General features: G+C 39.5%; 1 protein-coding gene across 1 annotated transcript in view; it reads left to right on the forward strand.

Moving 5' to 3' along the window:
* Nucleotides 1–19,278, forward strand: part of FARSB (phenylalanyl-tRNA synthetase subunit beta) — a 73,828-nt gene that overhangs the window by 31,543 nt on the left and 23,007 nt on the right. The window contains exons 15-16 of the mRNA XM_070385968.1: nt 3,764–3,881; nt 16,601–16,756. Of these exons, the coding sequence (XP_070242069.1) occupies nt 3,764–3,881; nt 16,601–16,756 (274 nt within the window). The remainder of the gene's footprint in view (nt 1–3,763; nt 3,882–16,600; nt 16,757–19,278) is intronic.

Genomic DNA, 19,278 nt, shown 5'->3' on the forward strand with positions numbered 1-19,278 from the left:
TCTCAAGAGGCAGATCAGGTGGTCTGGTATTCCCATCTCTTTCAGAATTTTCCACAGTTTATTGTGATCCACACAGTCAAAGGCTTTGGCATATTCAATAAAGCAGAAATAGATGTTTTTCTGGAACTTTCTTGCTTTTTCCATGATCCCTTGCTTAGTGCTACCTAGCCTAGCCTTTCTTACCTCAACTTTCTATTTCACAATTGATTAAAAAAAAAAAAAAAATTTCAGGTTTCACCTCTTTTCCACCCATTTATGAGTTAATCAACACCTGTTCCCAGAGCCTCCATTAAGTCTTTGGCTTTGAAATGAGTCGTTACGCCAGTTCTAGACTCTGCTGACTGTGCCTTTCATTGTGATTGTCTAGTGTTTTGTCAGTTTCATGTCAAGGTTATGATACATATTTAAATGAGAGTGATACTCCCTTAGTAGTAAATGTTAAGTGATATACATTATAGATTAGTGCACAAACTATAAAAAGAGCATTTCAAAGTTATAATGTCTTATTAATAAGTTTGAGTAGTCTTATCTTTCATACTTTAATAAGCTCACTCTTTTTCTTATGTATGCATATCTGTGATTTGTTTGGGCTTCCCCCATGGCTCAGCAGTAAAAAATCCACCTGCCAATGCAGGAGACATGAGTTCGACCCCTGGGTTGGGAAGATCCCCTGGAGGAGAGCACAGCAACTCAGTCGTTTTCTTGCCTAGAGAATCCTGTGGACAGAGGAGCCTGGCAGACTACAGTCCATGCAGTTGCAAAAAGTCAGATACAACTGAAGCAACTGAGCATACATGCATGATTTGTTTAACTGAGGCTTTAGAGAAGATCGTGTCTATTAGATTCATTCTAGCATCAAAGGGAATCTTAGAATTGGAAGGAAATGCTTTTAAGAAAGTTAATTTCATCTGAATTCTGTGATTTGTTTCTTTGGATCTTGATTTTCACTTTTAAAAGTAGTAGCTGAATTAGTTCTTGACATTCTAAAAGTTCTAATAATGTTAAAATTAGGTTTTTTTTTAAGTTAGATTTAATCAATAGAAATACTCACAAGTAGAATAGGGAAGCCTGGTGCACTGCAGTCCATGGGGTCACAGAGAGTCTGACATGACTGAGCGACTGAAGAACAACCAAATGTGGCAGATTAGAGCTAAACTAAGTAACTAATTGGTAATAATATGCATCAAGGACTTGAATTCTGTCTCTGTATTCAGTGTCAGAACTTTAAAGAATTCTATGCTAGTTTAGAAGGATTGTAATAATGAGTTTATGTATTTTGTTTTCTGAGGCCCACTGGCTTTTCTAAGATGTCGTAGGTGTTCTTTTTAATAAGAGGTACTCAAATTCATTTGGATAGAATGGAACAGGTGTTGATTCACTCATTATAAATGGGTGGAAAATTTTCAGTAAATCTTAATGGATTTTTGAGTTTTTTTCCAAGTGTTTCTTTTTTTTTTTCCTTCTAGGTTCACTTATCAAGCTTGATAGATATCTTACAGTGTGATAATGTTAGGTTCTTTAGGGTTTACATCCTGCCCATTTTATATAAGTGGAAAGAAAATAAATCAGAAGCACATTAAATGTCACTGTAAATAGCTGTACTTTAGCACGCATAACAATCAATATTTCTGCATTAAATACATGAGAGATGAGAGTCTGTGTTTTAGATTGGGCAGATTCTGTATTTTACCCTCGCTTTATGAATAGCTATGTCCTACCATTACTAATGTGGCTAACTAGTTTATATTTATTTATGGTTAAAATAAATGTACATTGTTCATGGTCTTCTATCAGTTTATTGTCTACGCTTATTCTTTCTTTTGCTCAATTCTTAACTTTGGGCTATTTTTTGGTAGTAGATACATTAGAAAATGGATGAAATAACAGAAGTGTTATTTACTGAAGTATGTGAAATTTAACTATAATTGTAGAGACAATTACAGAATATTACCATATCCCCTTAAATTAACAATAGTGTTCCTAATATCCTTAAGTATCTAATTATTCAAATTTTCTCAAGGTTCTTTTACTTTTTTAAATTTTTAATTTTTTAATTAAAAGATAATTGCTTTACAGAATTTTGTTGTTTTCTGTCAAACCTCCACATGAGGTTTGACATGTGTCCCCTCCCTCTCATTTTAATTGTTTGATTTGGGATTCAAATGAAGTTCATACTTCAATGTGATGTAGATTGATGTGCTTCTTAGTCTCTCCTAATCCACAGGTTGTCCCTCCATCCATTCATCTCTTCCTCTGTCCCTGTTTCGCTTTGTGGAAGAAACTGGATCACTTACCCTGTGGAGTTCTCACATTTAGGGTTTTGCTGACTATATTCTGGTGGTCCCCTATAGTTTCAGTAAATTAGAATTAGATATAGGAGCTTGATCTGATTCCAGTTTAATTTTTTGTATTGCTGTGAGTTTTGAAGTAAATAAATCTTATCTATAGAATAAAATGAATAAAAAAATTCTAAGAGAAGTTATCTGCAAAAGTAGCTTGTTTCGATTCCAATAAGTTAAACTTGTTTTTAACATTGTGGTTTTGTTCTCTGAACAGTTTGGGCACTTTTCTCTGTGGTTGGGAAAGTGCCCCATATTTTAGGAAGCACAAAGTTGAAGGTTGATAGCAGCTTGCTGGTGGAAGGACTGTGGTAGGAAGGGTGTCCTCTTCTTTGCTCCGCACAGTCTAGCGGGTCCTTTTAAGGGCTTACTGTTACTTGTGTGGGATCTAGGAGGGGCTGCTGTTTTAGCCAGAATGGGCAGGGCAAGCCCATGTAGAACCATGTAGACCTTTGAGCAGAGATCTGAAGGAAATAAGATAGCTACATACGATCTATAGGAAGAACGTGTGAGTCAGAAGAAAGAGCCAGTGTGGAGGTTGGGATGGGGTGTGGAGCAAATGTGCCTGGAACACGTGCAGTAAGCCAGGGGCAGCTGAGGGTATTGGGGCTGGAGAGGGAGCTGGGGCCAGATTCACATAAAGCCCCACATAGGGCATGGCTTTTATTCAAAATCTGATAGAAGCCTGTTGGAGGTTTTTGAGCAGAAGAGTTCCATGGTCTGATTCAGGTCTTAAAGGATCACTCTGTGGGGAGAATAATAGATCATAATAAAGTGGTAAGTAGAAGCAGAGAAATCAGCTTCAGAAGCTCAGGCAGAGCTTAGACAGAAGGTAATGGTGTTGGAGGCTGACTGCAGATGTAACACCACCACTCATAAAACCCTTCTGGTAACATGATGTGTTGGAAACTAACATCTCATACAGCTTAGAAGGAGAAATTTATTTCACAGACAAAAGCAGGGAAGTTTTTCCTTTAAAAAAAAAAAGAATTAGGATGAGTGTTTGTATTTCTTCATTAAGAATGAAATAACTATGCACGTTTTCCTGTTTGTTTTGGCTACTAAGCTGAAAACTGTGGTCATATGCCCATGGCAGCTTCATAGTTTTTTTATAGTGCCTACGTATTTGTGTCCTGTTTTCCTCATTGTCCAGGTATTTTTTATTGCATTTACATTTTCCTGGTCCTAGTTTTTAAAAATTTGGTTTAATTCATATTTAATCTATATAAAATATTTGTATTTCTTGTAATCTACTTCAATTACTTTGTGAAATAAAGCAGAACATGAAGTCCTGAAATTAAAACTTAAAAATGACTGGGATATTTAGGCAGTGCATTTTCCAAGTCTTCCTGTGAGACCACAAAGTCTTGAAATAAGCATTTAATTCCTATTTGGTCAGTGCAATTTCACGTCTTCTCCTGCAGGTGGCACGCACGACCCTTCTTCCTGGCCTCCTCAAGACCCTAGCTGCCAACCGGAAGATGCCACTTCCTCTGAAGCTGTTTGAAATTTCTGACATTGTAATAAAAGATTCTAGCAGAGGTAAGAATGAGTCACCTTTGATTTGTATATTTAAAGCATTTTTTTATTATGAAAATTTCAACTGTATATAAAAGTAGCGAAAATAATGTAATTACTCCTGTGATTCCAGCACCCAGCTTCAACAGTTATCAACACACATGAGGCCAGGCTTCCTTCATGTCTACTCCAACCCACTGCCCCTTATTTGAGTAGTGTAAATCCTGAACATCATATCGTGTCAGCAAGAAACACTTCAGTTTCTGTTTCTGATAGATAAGGAATATCGCTGGTTTGCCTTTTTTTTTTTTTTTTAATAACCCAACACCATTGTTATATTATATCATTAATTATCTAGCTAGTGTTTGAATTTTTCCAGTTGTTTCATAAATTTAATTTTCATTACTGATTTGTGTGAATCAATCCAAGCAAGGGCCAGCTACTTGACTGTAGTATCTCTTATTTTTAATAGAAAACAAATTTTAACTGAGTTTAATAATATTTATGAAGAGCCCTATTAAAACCTCAACCTGAAAAGCACTGCGGAGCACTTCTTTTTTCTTTATGTTGTGATTTATATGTGTATCATTTTGACATACTTTATATCTTACCATTCTGGTTCAGCAGTGATTGTTCCTATCACTGTTGTCCAGTGATTATAAATCTGTTTTACCAGTTTTTGCTTCTTTTGAGTATGGTCTGAACTTGTTAGTACAGCAGGTTGCTTCATCTAGTATTTGGAATATAGTGGTTATTTAATAAATATATTAAGTGTGTAGTAAGTACTTAAACCCGATTGCCCAGAAAGCCAGTCTCACTCAGCCTTCTCCATATCTTCAACTTTATATAACTTTGACTTGACTGTTTGGAGCTGCATATATGGTATCTCTTGGTGAGCAGTGCCCTCAAAGGACTAAATTACTGGCAGTGTTTCTTTTGAGTCCCTGGATTTAACCATTGAAGTCCCAGCAGTATTTATTTTACTGCAGACTCTGCAAAATTCAGTGTGTTCCTCTGAATCAGTTCACAAAAGAAGAGGCCTTTTCCTCAGTTTCTCCTGAAGAGGACAATATGGCGTCATTGTGATACCAGAAAGTAGTCAAGAACCACTGACTGTAAGCCGGCCTGTGTTAGAGGTACAGCCAACATGACTATCTGTGGTGGACTGTCCACCGCAAACCTTCCAGCCAAAGCCTGGATTCCGTCTGCTCCCCAGTATGTAGCCTGTCTTCAGTTAACAGTGTCACCGTGCATTTGTATGGTGCTTTTTGCTTTTCAAAAAAAAAGTATTTTTAAAGTACTTTTTCTTTTTTGATTGTTAAAACATCTCTGAGGCAAATGGGACAAAATATTGTCCCCATTTAATATGCTGGAAAATGAAGACAAAAAACTGGTAATTTGTTCAGAGTCGCTTAAAATGAGGAACTTAGGGCTCGGGCCAGGATTTTGATCTTAGTTTTCATATCCTTAGAGAATAAAAGTTCATTGTCATATCAGTCCCTGTAGAATGTTCCTTGGGTGATAAATCTGCTGTAACAGAAAAGACATCTTCAGTGCCAGCTGCAGATAGTTTTGAGGGTTCTTACTGCCTCTAACCATCCCTTGGTGTAGATAACTGAGAATTTATTATTATCCCAATGTCAGTTTTTTCTGGTAACTTTGACTTGTTATCTCTCATACTAGTTCTTGGAGTTGTATGTTGTTTTCATCCTTGACGATCCATTCATATTTCTAAATACAGGGTAGGTTAATTACTTGAGATTTCCTCAAAAGTTCTGTAATACTATTTCAGCACCAGGCCTCTTCCCTAGTAGCAGAGGCTCCTTGCAGGGCTCCCTGCTCTCAGGCAGGCAACTGGAGCCTGGATGGTGTGAGTGAGAGGTGAGCTGTGGTCCCCATAGTTGCCATGGGAAGGCTTTGCCATAGGCGTGGAGCATTGCACTCTACTGCAGTGCTGGCTAGGGGTGCCTTTGCTGGGTTTCTTTCTCTCTGTGTTTCTTGGGAAGGCCCCAAGGCCCATGTGTGGAGGTTGAAAGAGAGCTGTTCTTAAATATGAGTGCCAAAGGCCATCATTGAACCAATGGCCCTGGTGATGATTCAAAAACCCCATCCATATATGTACTTTTTAACTTGAAGATTTGTATTTCTGCTGCACTTTTGTTTGCTCAGAAAGAGTAGCTCTTCTCTCTGCAGCAGACCTCTTTTATAACTGTGTTTAGCTGTGACCATTCTGCTCTGTTTGCACATCAATCCATTTTTTAACTGCTACTACTTTGGTCTGCTGTCTTGCACCATTATGGTTTATTCTTTTTCCTTAAAATTTTCTGTCATCCCAATGGCATTCGAGGAATAAAGAAGAGGTAAATGTGCTCAGTAAGTCTACCATCTTGAAAATATAGATTTGCTTTCATTTATGTGGAGTGTGTTTCCTGTTTAGGTAGGCCTGGATTCTGTTTCATAGCAGAAGAAGCGTTTCTGGTGGATTAGTCTCACTGTGGACCTGTGGCCTCCCTGCCTGTCGTCTGCTGTGCAGAGAGGACTCTGCAGTAGAGGCAGCCAGGCTCCGCAGGTCCGCCAGGGACTCTGCAGCCAGAGCGCCCGCATTTGAGCCCTGGTTCTGCCGTTTGTTGTTGTTCTGTCGCTAAGTCGTGTCCGACTCCCTATAACCCCACAGACTGCAGCACTCTAGGCTTCCCTGTCCTTCGCTATTTCCCAGAGCTTGCTCAAACTCATGTCCATTGAGTCAGTGATGCCATCCAACCAGTCTCATTCTCTCTCACCTCTTACCAGCTGCTTAACTTTAGACAATTTAATTCTTCAGTGCCTCAGTTTCCTTATCTGTACAGTGAGAACAACAATAGAACTTTTTTCATGAGATTTGTTGTAAAAGTTAAGCCACATAGAAAGTTGCAGCCACGTAATAAGCACTGTTTAGTGTGTGCTCTGTCAGGGTATTAGCAGTCCCTAACTCCAGTACTCTTGCCTGGAAAATCCCATGGATGGAGGAGCCTGGTAGGCTGTAGTCCATGGGGTTGCTAAGAGTCGGACACGACTGGGCGACTTCACTTTCATGCATTGGAGGAGGAAACGGCAACCCACTCCAGTGTTCTTGCCTGGAGAATCCCAGGGATGGGGGAGCCTGGTGGGCTGCTGTCTATGGGGTCGCAGAGAGTCAGACACGACTGAAGCGACTTAGCAGCAGCAGCAGCAGCAAGGCCAGATACCTAGCATCTTGAGGTCTCTGGAAATTTTGAGAATGAATTAAAAATTGGCCAGTCATTAAAGGGTTAATATCACCTAGTGCTAAGAAAAGTGGGACTCATTTTTATCCTAACTTTTGACTTAATTGGTTTTTCTTCTATTATGCACAATTTTTTTTTTTTTTACGGAAAAGAAAACCCAAACATACTATGGGAATTTACTTAAGAAGGTTGTTTTTTGAGCAATTTATCACCCGCTTCTTTTAAATGAATTAGGGGTGTTTTTACCATCTCTCAAACCAGGAATCCTCTCTTTTGGATTTACATTAGCCATTTTCTCCTAAATAATGAAACAATTTTGAAGGAAAAAATCTAGATCATCAAAGGTGAAATGATAGAGCAGTCTTCCAGTTAACTGTAAAAACGTCCCAGATTTTCACTGGTGAGGGCAGTACTCAAACTATTGGTTGAAAAAGGGTGAAGGTGTGTGGGAAGAGTGGTCAAGACATTCTCGTTCGTTGTACTGCTGCTGCCGCTGCTGCTGCTGCTGCTAAGTCACCTCAGTCATGTCTGACCCTGTGCAACCCCATAGAAGGCAGCCCACCAGGCTTCCCTGTCCCTGGGATTCTCCAGGCAAGAACACTGGAGTGGGTTGCCATTTCCTTCTCCAATGCATGAAAGCGAAAAGTGATAGTGAAGTCGCTCAGTCGTGTCTGACCCTTCGACGACCCCATGGACTGCAGCCCACCAGGCTCCTCCGTCCATGGGAGTCTCCAGGCAAGAGTCCTGGAGTGGGGTGCCACTGCCTTCTCTGCTAGAATGTATTTTTAAAGTTCCTTTTCTTCGCCAGGGACCTGTTTGGAATGAGAGAAAGGTTGCCAGCCTTGAGACAGACCAGTGAACAGTTTTTACAGGTGGTGTTACGAGGGAGTATGTAAGACACCCTGATCACACAGAGAAGGGAGTGACAACTGCCACTAATTGTTTTTGTGACGTTAGGGAAAACCCAGCACTCTCAGCGTCCCTTCAGTTTTGTGTAGCCAAGCATATCTTCCAAGATGGAAATGGAAAGGGAATCTGTACTGGATTCAGTATGACTCCCGAAAATTCTGTCCGACCTGCATTCCTGTAAGAGTGGATGAAAGTCCCTCAGCCCCTATTTGACCTCATCAGACAGTTTCGTATGCTACTGTGGACTTTTTCACTGGTCATGACATGGGGCTGGCAGCCTGCCCAGTGAGAGACTTGGGTACCCTCCTCTAGTGTGAGGGTTTCAACTCTGAGTCAGACACACTCCTGTTCTTTGAGGCTGAGCTGGTCACTGCGTTTGTTGAATCATAAGATCTGAAATTGCTGCAACATTTAAAAAAAATTAGTCCTGACTCGAGGGACTAAGCTGATATATCCTTTTTATTGGGCAGAGTGATGTGTGTCTCTGAAACGAGAAGTTAAACGCAGACTCTGCTGTGGGGTAAATTTTCAACTTTATTATAACAACGAAGTCCAGTAGAGGCTGAACTGAAGCCATCAGATCAGACTGCCGTATGACCAACTGGTCTTTTTCAGTTGTTACATTTGTCTTTTCAGTGTGGAAGAGAAACTGCAAACAAAATAGTAAAAGATTACTTCAGAGGAGCAGTTGTGGAGTGGGATTGCTAACCTTTGCGGCCACAAATGCAAATATATTTTGCCAAGTCCCACACTCTGGCTTTTTACTTAGTGCAGATTGAATTCTGCCTGTCACGGTTTATTCCACAGTGGTCCTTGAAGCTGCCAGGATGCCTCGAAGCTCACAATAATGGCAGGAGAACAAGCATCATAGGGTTGAGTCTAGGTTTAAAAGGAATGATAGAAGGAAGACTTAGTTTGGCTTTGTAGAGCAACTATATAGGGTGATTTACATTTGGCATGGTATGGACTTCCCTGGTGGTCCAGTGGCTAAGACTCCGTGCCCCCAATGCAGGGGGCCTGGGTTTGATCCCTAGTCAGGGAACTAGATCCCATGTGCTGCAACTAAAGCGTTCACATTGCTGCACCTAAGACCTGGCACAGCCAAATCAATAAATACATTAAAATATTTTTTAAAGGGAACATTTATATTTAAATAAATACATTTAGTGTAATGCAATCATCCAGCTGTCTGTTGACATATATTGGTGATAATCATATTGTGTCTTAAAGAATTTTTGCTGTGTGCTTAGTCACTCAGTCTTGCCCAAATCTTTGTGACCCCATGGACTGTAGCCCGCCAGGCTCCTCTGTCCATGGGGATTTTCCAGGCAGGAATACTGGAGTGGATAGCCTTGCCCTCCTCCAGGGGATCTTCCCAACCCAGGTATCGAAGCCAGGTCTCCCGTACTGTAGACATATTCTTTACTGTCTGAGCCACTAGGGAAGAATTTGGGTTTCTAATATTTATTCTAGTAGGAGAAATGGGTTAAAGGCCCTTGACCTGAGGAAGGGTCCAGTTACCTCACTGGCCTCAGCAAGGACACTTGCTCCAAACCTTCACTTCTTGCTCAGACCATTCCTGCAGAGCATTGCTTCAGTTGTGGTAGGGCTGCATTTCTTCTGCCCTGCCAGATCGCTGCTTCAATAGTTCCTAAACCTTCTCATTCTCCCTGCAGCTTTTCTAAATCAGAGAATGCTCTACTTCCTACCCTGCTTAGTTTGGATGTGGAAATCCAGAATTTTGTTTTTAAACTTTGGAAGGTAATTTTTTTTTTATCTTTAACATATTTAAGCTTCTTGTCTGTGCTGCTCCCTGCACCACCATGGCTCCTGGAACGTAGCTGATTCACTGTTCTATGATTTGGTTCGTTCCTTCTGTTTGCTGTTGGTTTGCACCTTTTATGTATCTGTTCTATATTGTAACCTACTAAAATAAAGGGGCCCGATCTTTGTAGTTTTTTGTATAATTCTTTGCTTGATAAAAAGCTCAATGAAAGCATTTTCATTATGAGCTTGTAAAATACTTCAGCTCTGAGAAATTTCCATTAATTCTGCAGCCATTGAATATTAGGAGATTATCTAGCGTCCACATGTGGAATGTGACTCTCTGAAGAGAGCTTATGTCATCAGTCTGGATTAATTTAATTTACTACTTTATATTTTTGGCATGTAGAATTTCCAATTAATAATTCAAAAAGTATGGGTGTAGGGAACATTGACCTTAACAATATTTGAAGTAGCATCATTCACATGTGTGATGGCATCTTAACTGTGTAAATAACATCATTTTTAATATAGAAAGTTATTTTAGTACATTTGGCTCAACATAGTTAAGATCTTCTAACGTGACTATAATGTGCTCTGTCATGCGTTGAATATTGTATTTTTTTAATAGATAAAAATCCATTCCAGGTTCATGTTAACAAAATAAAAGCCAACCCACAAGGATGTAGCTTTTTCCTTCATGCATTGAGAAGGTCATAGTTTTTTTCCTCACATTTGTTTCTTGGCCTTCAGCATTATTTGAAAAAGATAAGTCTCTACTTCAGTGCTGTAATATAGAAGTGCTTTAAGGAAAATTGTTCTTAGGTTTTATTATGTTTGTTTTTAAAATTGAAAATGTATTTGTAATATCTTTAAGAACTTTCCCAAATACATATTTTTAAGAGTAATTCTATTTTCACATTAAAAAATAAAACCACATATCCACCTTTTCCCAAATCCTACTCCTTTAATTAGTTGCCAGACATTCTATGCATATTTAACTGTGTTTTACCTTTCTGTATGTAGCCGCAGATCCAGGTACTTTTTAGTGTTCATACAAATAGAATTATGCTTTTTCTGCCTTGTTCTGTACTTTTGCCCTTTGAATGCATTCTGTCTACCTCATTGCTTGTTGTTGTGTGTGTGTGTGTTTTCTTTATTTTTTGACTTCAGCATGTGGGATCTTAATTCTCCGACCAGAGATTGAACTCGTGCGCCCCCTGCATTAGAAGGTGGAGTCTTAACCACTGGACCAATAGGGGAGTCCCCCCCGACCCCCGCCCGCCCCGCCACCTCATTCTTTTCAATGGTTGCATAGCATTCCATTGTGTGGATATACTGTAATTTATTTACTCAGACTATTATGATGACTTTAGATTGTTACCAGGGTTTTGCTAAAATACATCTATTGTAATGAGCATCCTAGTACCCTTATACAAATGCGTATTTTTTGAAGTTGGTCAGTCCATAGGTTTGTGCATTAAATGTTTGCTACCTTGTCAAATTCTCTACTAAAAAGGATTTTTTTTAAACACAAATTTGCAGTCCTGTCAAAAGTGCTTAAAAGTTCCTGTTCTTCCGCATTAGATCTAATTTTTAACGGTGTATGTCTTAACGAGATTCTTGTAGCTTTTGTGAATCATTGGGCCTACTCTGAATTTCTTCTGAAGGTAAGTAAAATTTGCAATATAAGCTATCACCTCATGGGTACCACCAATATTAAAGAAATTTGTTGGATGGAATAAACTAAAGATGAGGATGATTTGTTTTATGTTCTGAGCTTGGCCAGACAGTTATACCCAAGCTCAGTATCAGCCACCAGTTGTCCTGGGAGCTTTGTTGGTTTCCCAGTAGGCTTTCTCCTAGTATCTTCACTTGGGCTTCTCTGTGAATGTGAGAAGAGAGATGGAAAGATTGACCTGGAGACTCTGTCCTTTTCCATTCTGTGCCATTTATGATAACCTAACACCCCTAATTTGTTTTTAATCATTCATCCTTTGGTGAAAGAGAGTCTACACTAAGCAGAAGCCTGTTCTAAAAATTTGAATTGAATGCAATAGTCACTTACTAAGGGACTTTGTGTATCACTTTTTCCCCTTTTTTCTTCCTTTATAAAATCATTTGGCGTGTTCTTGCGGCTTCCAGAGTTGTAGCAGCTACCCCTCCTCTTGGTGGTTTAGATCAGCCTCTCCAGGCAGTACTTTGAAGTCTGTGAAAGACACTGGTAATTTAGGCTGACATACTTGGCAGGCCCATTTAAAAAGCAGAATTGTTTGATGGCATGACACAAGAGGTCTGTTAACTGAGTTATAAAGAACTGAGCATTTCCAACAAACCCTAGTTTTGGCATGAAATTTAAATAGTTCTTATTTTGTGGCATGCAATCAGTGAACTTCCTGTGATGTAATATTGTCCCTCAGTGCAAAATCCTAGGAAGTGGAAATTTTACTAAACCTAGCAGTTTCTCCAAGACATTTCTGGGTGGAAGTGAGTATGTGGTTATTTTCCCTTTCAATTCAGTCCAGCTAATTCAGAGGAAGTATTTTAGCAGGATGTGATGAAGCAGGTCTAGAAGGACTGGTAGCATTTGGAAGAGATGTGAAAAAATAGCCCATCAGTGGTGGGGGCTGCGAGAGGGCACCTTTTAAATGCATTTAATCTAGTTCTTATGGTGGGTTTAGTATAAAGCCCTGAAATCAATGGCCTTTCTTAAAAATACTGTGACATTGAATTAAAAAATAAACAGCTTATTACTGTATATGTGTATGCTGCAAACATCCTGAAACCTTTCTTGACTGGAGTATAATTTTTTTTAAGTCCTGTATTTTTATCCTAATTTCATTATTCTCATCATCAAAATCAATGTTTTTTTAAAAATTCTAAGTCTTTAAACCAGATGTTGTTCCTCTTATCAGAAAGGCAAGTTTTACATAATGTGGAGATCAGGACAGAAGTATTCCAAGGCAAAGGTTACCAAAATAGAGCTTCCAGTTTGTGTTACTAAGCTCTCTGAATGGTGGCATTACCGTGGGGCTCTTCTCTCACAGCAAGAATGGGGCTGCAGCATCGTTTGAATACGTATCTGTGTGTTAAAGTGGAAGCATGTGACACCAACAAATGGGTACCACATGGTGGAGATACCCAGGAGCAAGTCCGTAATATGAAAGGGATAAATTAGTTCTGTTTCATTGCATTTTTTTCTCTCCAAGGGGAAGTGGGAAGAGGGGGAGTGTGAGGAGAGAGGGAGGGAGAAGAAGAGAGGTGGAGAGGAGAGAGTGTGTCTGTGTGTCTGTGTTCCTACAGAGCAATCAGTTCCCTCATTGTAATTAATGCATGTGGTTGATTAGTGAGGTTTGATGCCTGCCTGGGTGTAATATTAATTTTTATTCTGAAGCCTTCGATTATAGCTTTTAGATAGCAAATATCTTTATCCATGCACGTGGAAGTGATAGAGAATGATGCTGGCACAGTACTGACTCTCCAACATCAGCTGGCTCTGTAGAATGTGGCTACTATCTGGTCCTGGCCTTGTTTAATTCTATATATGCTTTGCTTTCTTTCCAAGCTTTATTCATTTATTCGGAAAATAATCCTTGAGCATTTAGTCTGTGCAGGCCCTATGCTGGCTCTGACCGCTACCCTCTAGGGATACCTAGAGTAGAGTGCTTTGAACATAGTGGGTGCTAAGAAATGTTGCATGGCAGGGACAGTTATTTCTCTATGTATGTTCAGTCCAAAGTTTAACTTAGAATATAATTTCCATGAGTTACGACACTGATGATGGCTAGAAACTTTAGTTAACTCACTTTCAAAAACAGTCTGTTTCAGTTGCTTAACTAAAAGTCTTAAACGTGAAAACTTTTGAAAATAAAAGCATCTGTTTAACATATCAAAAATATTTCAAGAATGCACATCTTTGACTATACTAAGTATATTCATGCATAAGTTTGTGCTTATACTTTCTTTATCTTCATCTGAATCCTTTGGAGATTTCTTCTAAATCCTTTAGAGATTAAGAGATTTCTGCTGAATCGTGGAGAGGGTATGGGTTTTAAAGTTAGGCAGTCCTGGTCCAGTCCTGGTTTTGTAACTTATTAGCTGTGTAATTAATTACAGTTAGCTCCAGGCAGTTAGCTTGACTTTGGGCAAAACCTTTCTGAGCTTTCGTTTCTCCATCTTAGTTTCCCTGTCCATCTTATAGTACAATAAAACCCTAGCTAACACGATTGTCTTGAGAATTAAGATGACAAATAGGCTGATGGCTGCTAAGTCCTGGCACATAGTAGATAATTCGTTCATGTTAGTTTTCCTTTTCTTTTACCATTTATGGACTCATTTTTACATTACTTTAATAGTAAAACACAATGTATTAAAATACTCATTTGTTTACTTGGATGTCTGGAAGGCAAAAGACATTGTATATTTTGTGCGAATTGTGGCTATGAAAATAAGTGTGTGGAAGAAATTTTGCTCAATACATGCCAATATGAAGCAGCTTTTTATTTTCAGTTGGTTCCCCCAGATAGACATTAATTTGTTCTTTTTCTAATTTGAAAGGTAAAATGAAGCCAATGTTCGTTGTTTGTATAGAGCAGCAGTCTCCTCCAGAATTTATTAAAGGGCCATGAGTGTGGTTATCTGTTAGAAAGTTAAATGACCTCCAGTGAATTTGAGTCTGTCTTTGTATGCTATGCATTTCTTTATTAATAAATTAGTTAAAAAATTTTTAATCATCACTACAGATACAAAACAGTTCTATCACGCCCCTAGACCCACAAGTTGTCCCACTGTGGTCATATTTCCAACCCCACCCCCGCATCTAACCCTGGTGACTAGCCTTGAGTGAGTGCATGCTAAGTCACTTCACTCATGTCCAACTCTTTGCGACCCTATGGATTGTAGCCCTCCAGGTTCCTCCGTCCATGGGATTCTCCAGGCATGAATACTGGAGTGGGTTGCCATGCCCTCCTCTAGGGGATCTTCCTGACCCAGGGATCGAACCCGCATCTCTTAAATCTTCTGCATTGGCAGGCAGATTCTTTACCGCTCGTGCCACCTGGGAAGCCCTGTCTGTTGCCTTGGTTTTCCCTTTTCTAGCAGATCACATAAATGGACTTACATTGTCCACTTACATTGCCGTATAAAACTGGCTTCTTTTCATTCATCTTAGTACCCTTGAGATACAGCTAAGTTATCAAGACTACCTTATTGCTGAGTAGTATTCCATTGTATGGGTGAACCAGTTTGTTATCTAGTCATTTGCATTTTTGCAATTCTTTTAAAAAATATTACATTTGTGGGACTTCCCTTGTGGTCTAGTGGCTAAGATTCCACACTCCAGTGCAGGGGGCCCAGGTTCAATTCATCCCTGGTTAGTGAACTAGATCTCACATGCTGTAACTAAGACCTGGCAAATCCAAATAAAAATTTTTAAAATATCACATTTCTTAAGTTTGTTCTGATTTTCAAAGTAGAAAAAATATACTAATCAAGGAAGGTTTGAAAATAGATAAACTTAAAAAAAATTAATCCTACCCAAACACTACGTCTGTTAACATTCAGGTACATTTCTTTACATACTTTTCCTGTGAATGGAATTTTTTGGCTTGTGGTTACATTCACGTAGTTGTATCCTTCATAAATTGATGTTTTTTTCATACTTTTAATTGTGATGTGTAAATATGACATAGATAGTTTAAAAAGATTATAAAGCAGACACTGGTTTAACCATCCAAGTTAAGAGATGGAATGTTGCCAGTGTCCTAAGCTGCTCGTAAGACCCATCTCTATCGTATCACCTTCCTTTACCTGGAACAGTCACTGTCCTGACTTTGGTGACAGTCACTTCCCTGGTAGCTCAGTCAGTAAAGAATCTGCCTGCAGCACAAGAGACCCAGTTCCACCCCTGGGTCGCGAAGATCCCCTGGAGAAGGAAATGGCATCCTTATCCTTGCCTGGAAAATCCCATGAACAGAGGAGTCTGGTGGGCTGCAGTCCACGGGGTCACAAATAGTTGGGCAGGACTGAGTAACACTTTCACTCCCTTATTTGTTTCATAGTTTTCCAACCTGTGCATACTCTTTAGACAGTATGATTTGGCTTTGTTTCTTTTTGAACTTCGTAGCCTCCTTTTTTTGTTTCATTTACCATTATAAGTATTTGCTCTAGCTCTACTATAATGAATCTTCGTAAAGATGCTTTTTGGAGAAGGAAATGGCAACCCACTCCAGTATTCTTGTCTGGAAAATCCCATGACAGAGGAGCTTGGCGGGCTGCAGTCTGTGGGGTCACAAAGAGTTGGACACAACTGAGTGACTAACACTTTCACTTTCAAAGATGCCTTTTAGCTGCATAGTATTCTAATGAGTGATTGTGTTGTAACTCTGTGTAGCCATTTCCTAGTTTGGGTTGTTTCTAATTTTCACTGTTGGAACTAATGCTCTATGTAGAAGTAATAGCTTTCTGTATGAATCCTTTTTTTGTATTTAAGATTATTTCTTTCGGATACTTTTCTGCCTTAAAGAGTTTGAAGTTTTAAGGCTCTGAAAAATGTTGCTAAATCCTTTACCAGTTCATACCACAGTGAAGCCTATTGTTCCTGGGCCAGCCTTGAGGGTTTTCCATACCTCCCCCGAGTAAAAACAATTCAGGGAACTTGATGGTTGAAAAATCATCTTCTCTTTCTGAGGTTGGTTGTTTCTCCATATGTTTACTAATCGGTGTCCTTTTTTGTTGATTTTGCCCGAGTTTGTGTTGGGGTAAATCAGCTTCTTAGGTAACGATCAGCGTATCCTTGTGACCATTTCTTTTATTTTTTTATTTTTTCAGATGTGGGTGCAAGAAACTACAGGCATCTCTGTGCTGTTTATTACAACAAGAATCCTGGGTTTGAGATAATCCATGGGCTTCTGGATAGAATCATGCAGCTGCTTGACGTGCCTCCTGGTGAAAAGAAGGGAGGATATGCAATCAAAGCATCAGAAGGTGAGACAGATCCATTGAGTCTAGAGTCAGCGATGCTGTAATGAGGAGCCCAAGCCCTATTTGTGATAAAACTTTTTGGCTTGATGGCGGAGAGGGGGGACTACAGGGAAGTAGGAGATAGAGCTTTGTGTCAATTCGGTCCAGTTCAGTCGTTCAGTTGTGTCTGACTCTTTGCAACCCCATGGACTACAACATGCCAGGCTTCCCTATCCATCACCAAGCCCATGTCCATTGAGTTGGTAATGCCATCCAACCATCTCATCCTCTGTTGTCTCCTTCTCCTCTTGCCTTCAGTCTTTCCCCGCATCAGGGTCTTTGCTAATGAGTTAGCTCTTCTCATCAGGTGGCCAAAGTATTGGAGCTTCAGGATCAGTCCTTCCAATGAATATTCAGGACTGATTTCCTTTAGGATTCAATGGTTGGATTTCCTTGCAGTCCAAGGGACTCTCAAGAGTCTTCTCCAGCTCCACAGTTCAAAAGCATCAGTGCTTTGGTGCTCAGCTTTCTTTATGGTCCAACTCTCACATCTATACATGACTACTGGAAAAACTGTAGCTTTGACTGGACAGACTCTTGTTGGCAAAGTAATGTCTCTGCTTTTTAATATGCTGTCTAGGTTGATCATAGCTTTTCTTCCAAGAAGCAAGCATCTTTTATTTCCATGGCTGCAACTGCCATCTGCAGTGATTTTGGAGCCCAAGAAAATAAGTCTGTCACTGCTTCCATTGTTTCTCCATCTACTTGCCATGAAGTGATAGGATTGGATGCCACGATCTTTGTCTTTTGAATGTTGAGTTTTAAGCCTACTTTTTCACTGTCCTCTTTCAGTTTCATCAAGAGGCTCTTTAGTTCCTTAAATCAATTAATTGTCCATATTTTCTAGAAAAACCTTTTTTCCCTCCAACAATTTGAGAAAATGCTTTTCAGAGCTCTTCCAGCACCACACAGTACACTTCTGTTCCAGCTGAGTGCTGGTAGCCTCTAGTTACTGCACTGTCAAACCATGGCCAGCTGGAAACAGAGAGAACCTCAACTCATGACTTATGCTTACAGTCGCCTATGTGAAGCCTTTAAGAAAAGGGAGAAAGAGTTGAAGTTAGGCTAGCTAAATGGTATATAGACTCCTAACATGCTAGTTTCTTGTCTGAGGAATTCTGACATTTTTGCTTTTCATATCCCTATATCTTGAATCAGTATATTTTGTTAGACAAGAGATCCAGAAAAGCTTGCAAGAAACGTTTTACCACTTTATTTCCACTGTTTACCTGACAATTTTATAACTCTGTTTGTCATTTTGAATTTCTGTTGGAAAATTCACTTTTTCTTGGTGTTATTTAGCAGTACTTATAGTGGTCTGAGATTTGGGGGGACATATTTTTGTTTTCCCCTTAAATTTATTTTTCTTAGTCCTCAAAGATAGTTTTTTTACTGTTTATTTATTTATGTTTAATTTGGAAGCTTATTTGAAAATGCAGTAGCCCTAAATATATGAGCCTTTTTAAAGTTGAAGATTTGTGGAGTTACATAAATTTTTTTAATAAAATTGAAAAATTACATATTTCAGGGAGTTACAGCTTTCTGCCACACCTCTCATTAACAGTCATCCGGTGAAGATATGTATTACGCTTATAGAATTTTAAAGTGTTGGAACTGGGTCTTGGAGTTCATCACGTCCAGTTCCTTAGTTGGACAAGTGCAGGAGCCAAGGACAGGCAGGTTAAGTGAGTTGTGCTGGGTCACACACGTAGAACCCAGGGCTCCTGCCTCCCAGTGTTCTGTCCACAGGGCCAGGTTGCCTACCTTTATAGTGGCTTTCCGTACTCCTTCACCAACTGACGCTTCTAGAATTCTGCTTTAAGGTCTGGTCATCCATGTTAACAGCAACCTGAGAGCTGATGTGACACGCTTTTTTTTTTAAACCTTCTATACAGTCTCTTCTCAGAAATTCTATATTTCATATAGACATTAGCTGGATAAAAATCTGTTCACTGAAGCATTGTGCCATTACATGAGATTAATTTTTTTCCTTGCTTGAAAGGTTGCAAAGATCTGACATGAAACATAGGAGCTTAATTTGTTGTGGCTATGACACTTTTATATGTAACATTTATACTAAGGACATTTCTATAAGCCGTAAACCAGTGTCTTAATAATGACTCTCCTGCCTTGGTCAGTTCCTTAGAGGTATTTCTCAGAAGAATCTGAGCTCCCAGTCGTGAAATAGGCTACATGAAGACCAAGTAAGTAGGGTACAGGTCATTCTGTCAAGGGACCTACAAGGGGAACAACCATTGCACTCCAACTCTCACACCTTGCTGCTAAGGCCAGTGCCTTAACGTTTCCAGAGAGGGATATGGTGTAGCTTCTTCATGGTATCTGGGAAAACACTAGTGAGTTTCTGGGAGGTCACATGAGCCTTTGAACGAATAGGTGAGAGACTGGAAGCAAGGTAGACCACTGGAGCAAAGCCAGAAATGATGGGAGACAAGGCCTAGTGCAGTTCTGTTTGACTATAGGGTAAG

The sequence above is a fragment of the Bos mutus genome, chromosome 2, assembly GCF_027580195.1.
Source record: "Bos mutus isolate GX-2022 chromosome 2, NWIPB_WYAK_1.1, whole genome shotgun sequence".
NCBI classification, from domain to species: domain Eukaryota; kingdom Metazoa; phylum Chordata; class Mammalia; order Artiodactyla; family Bovidae; genus Bos; species Bos mutus.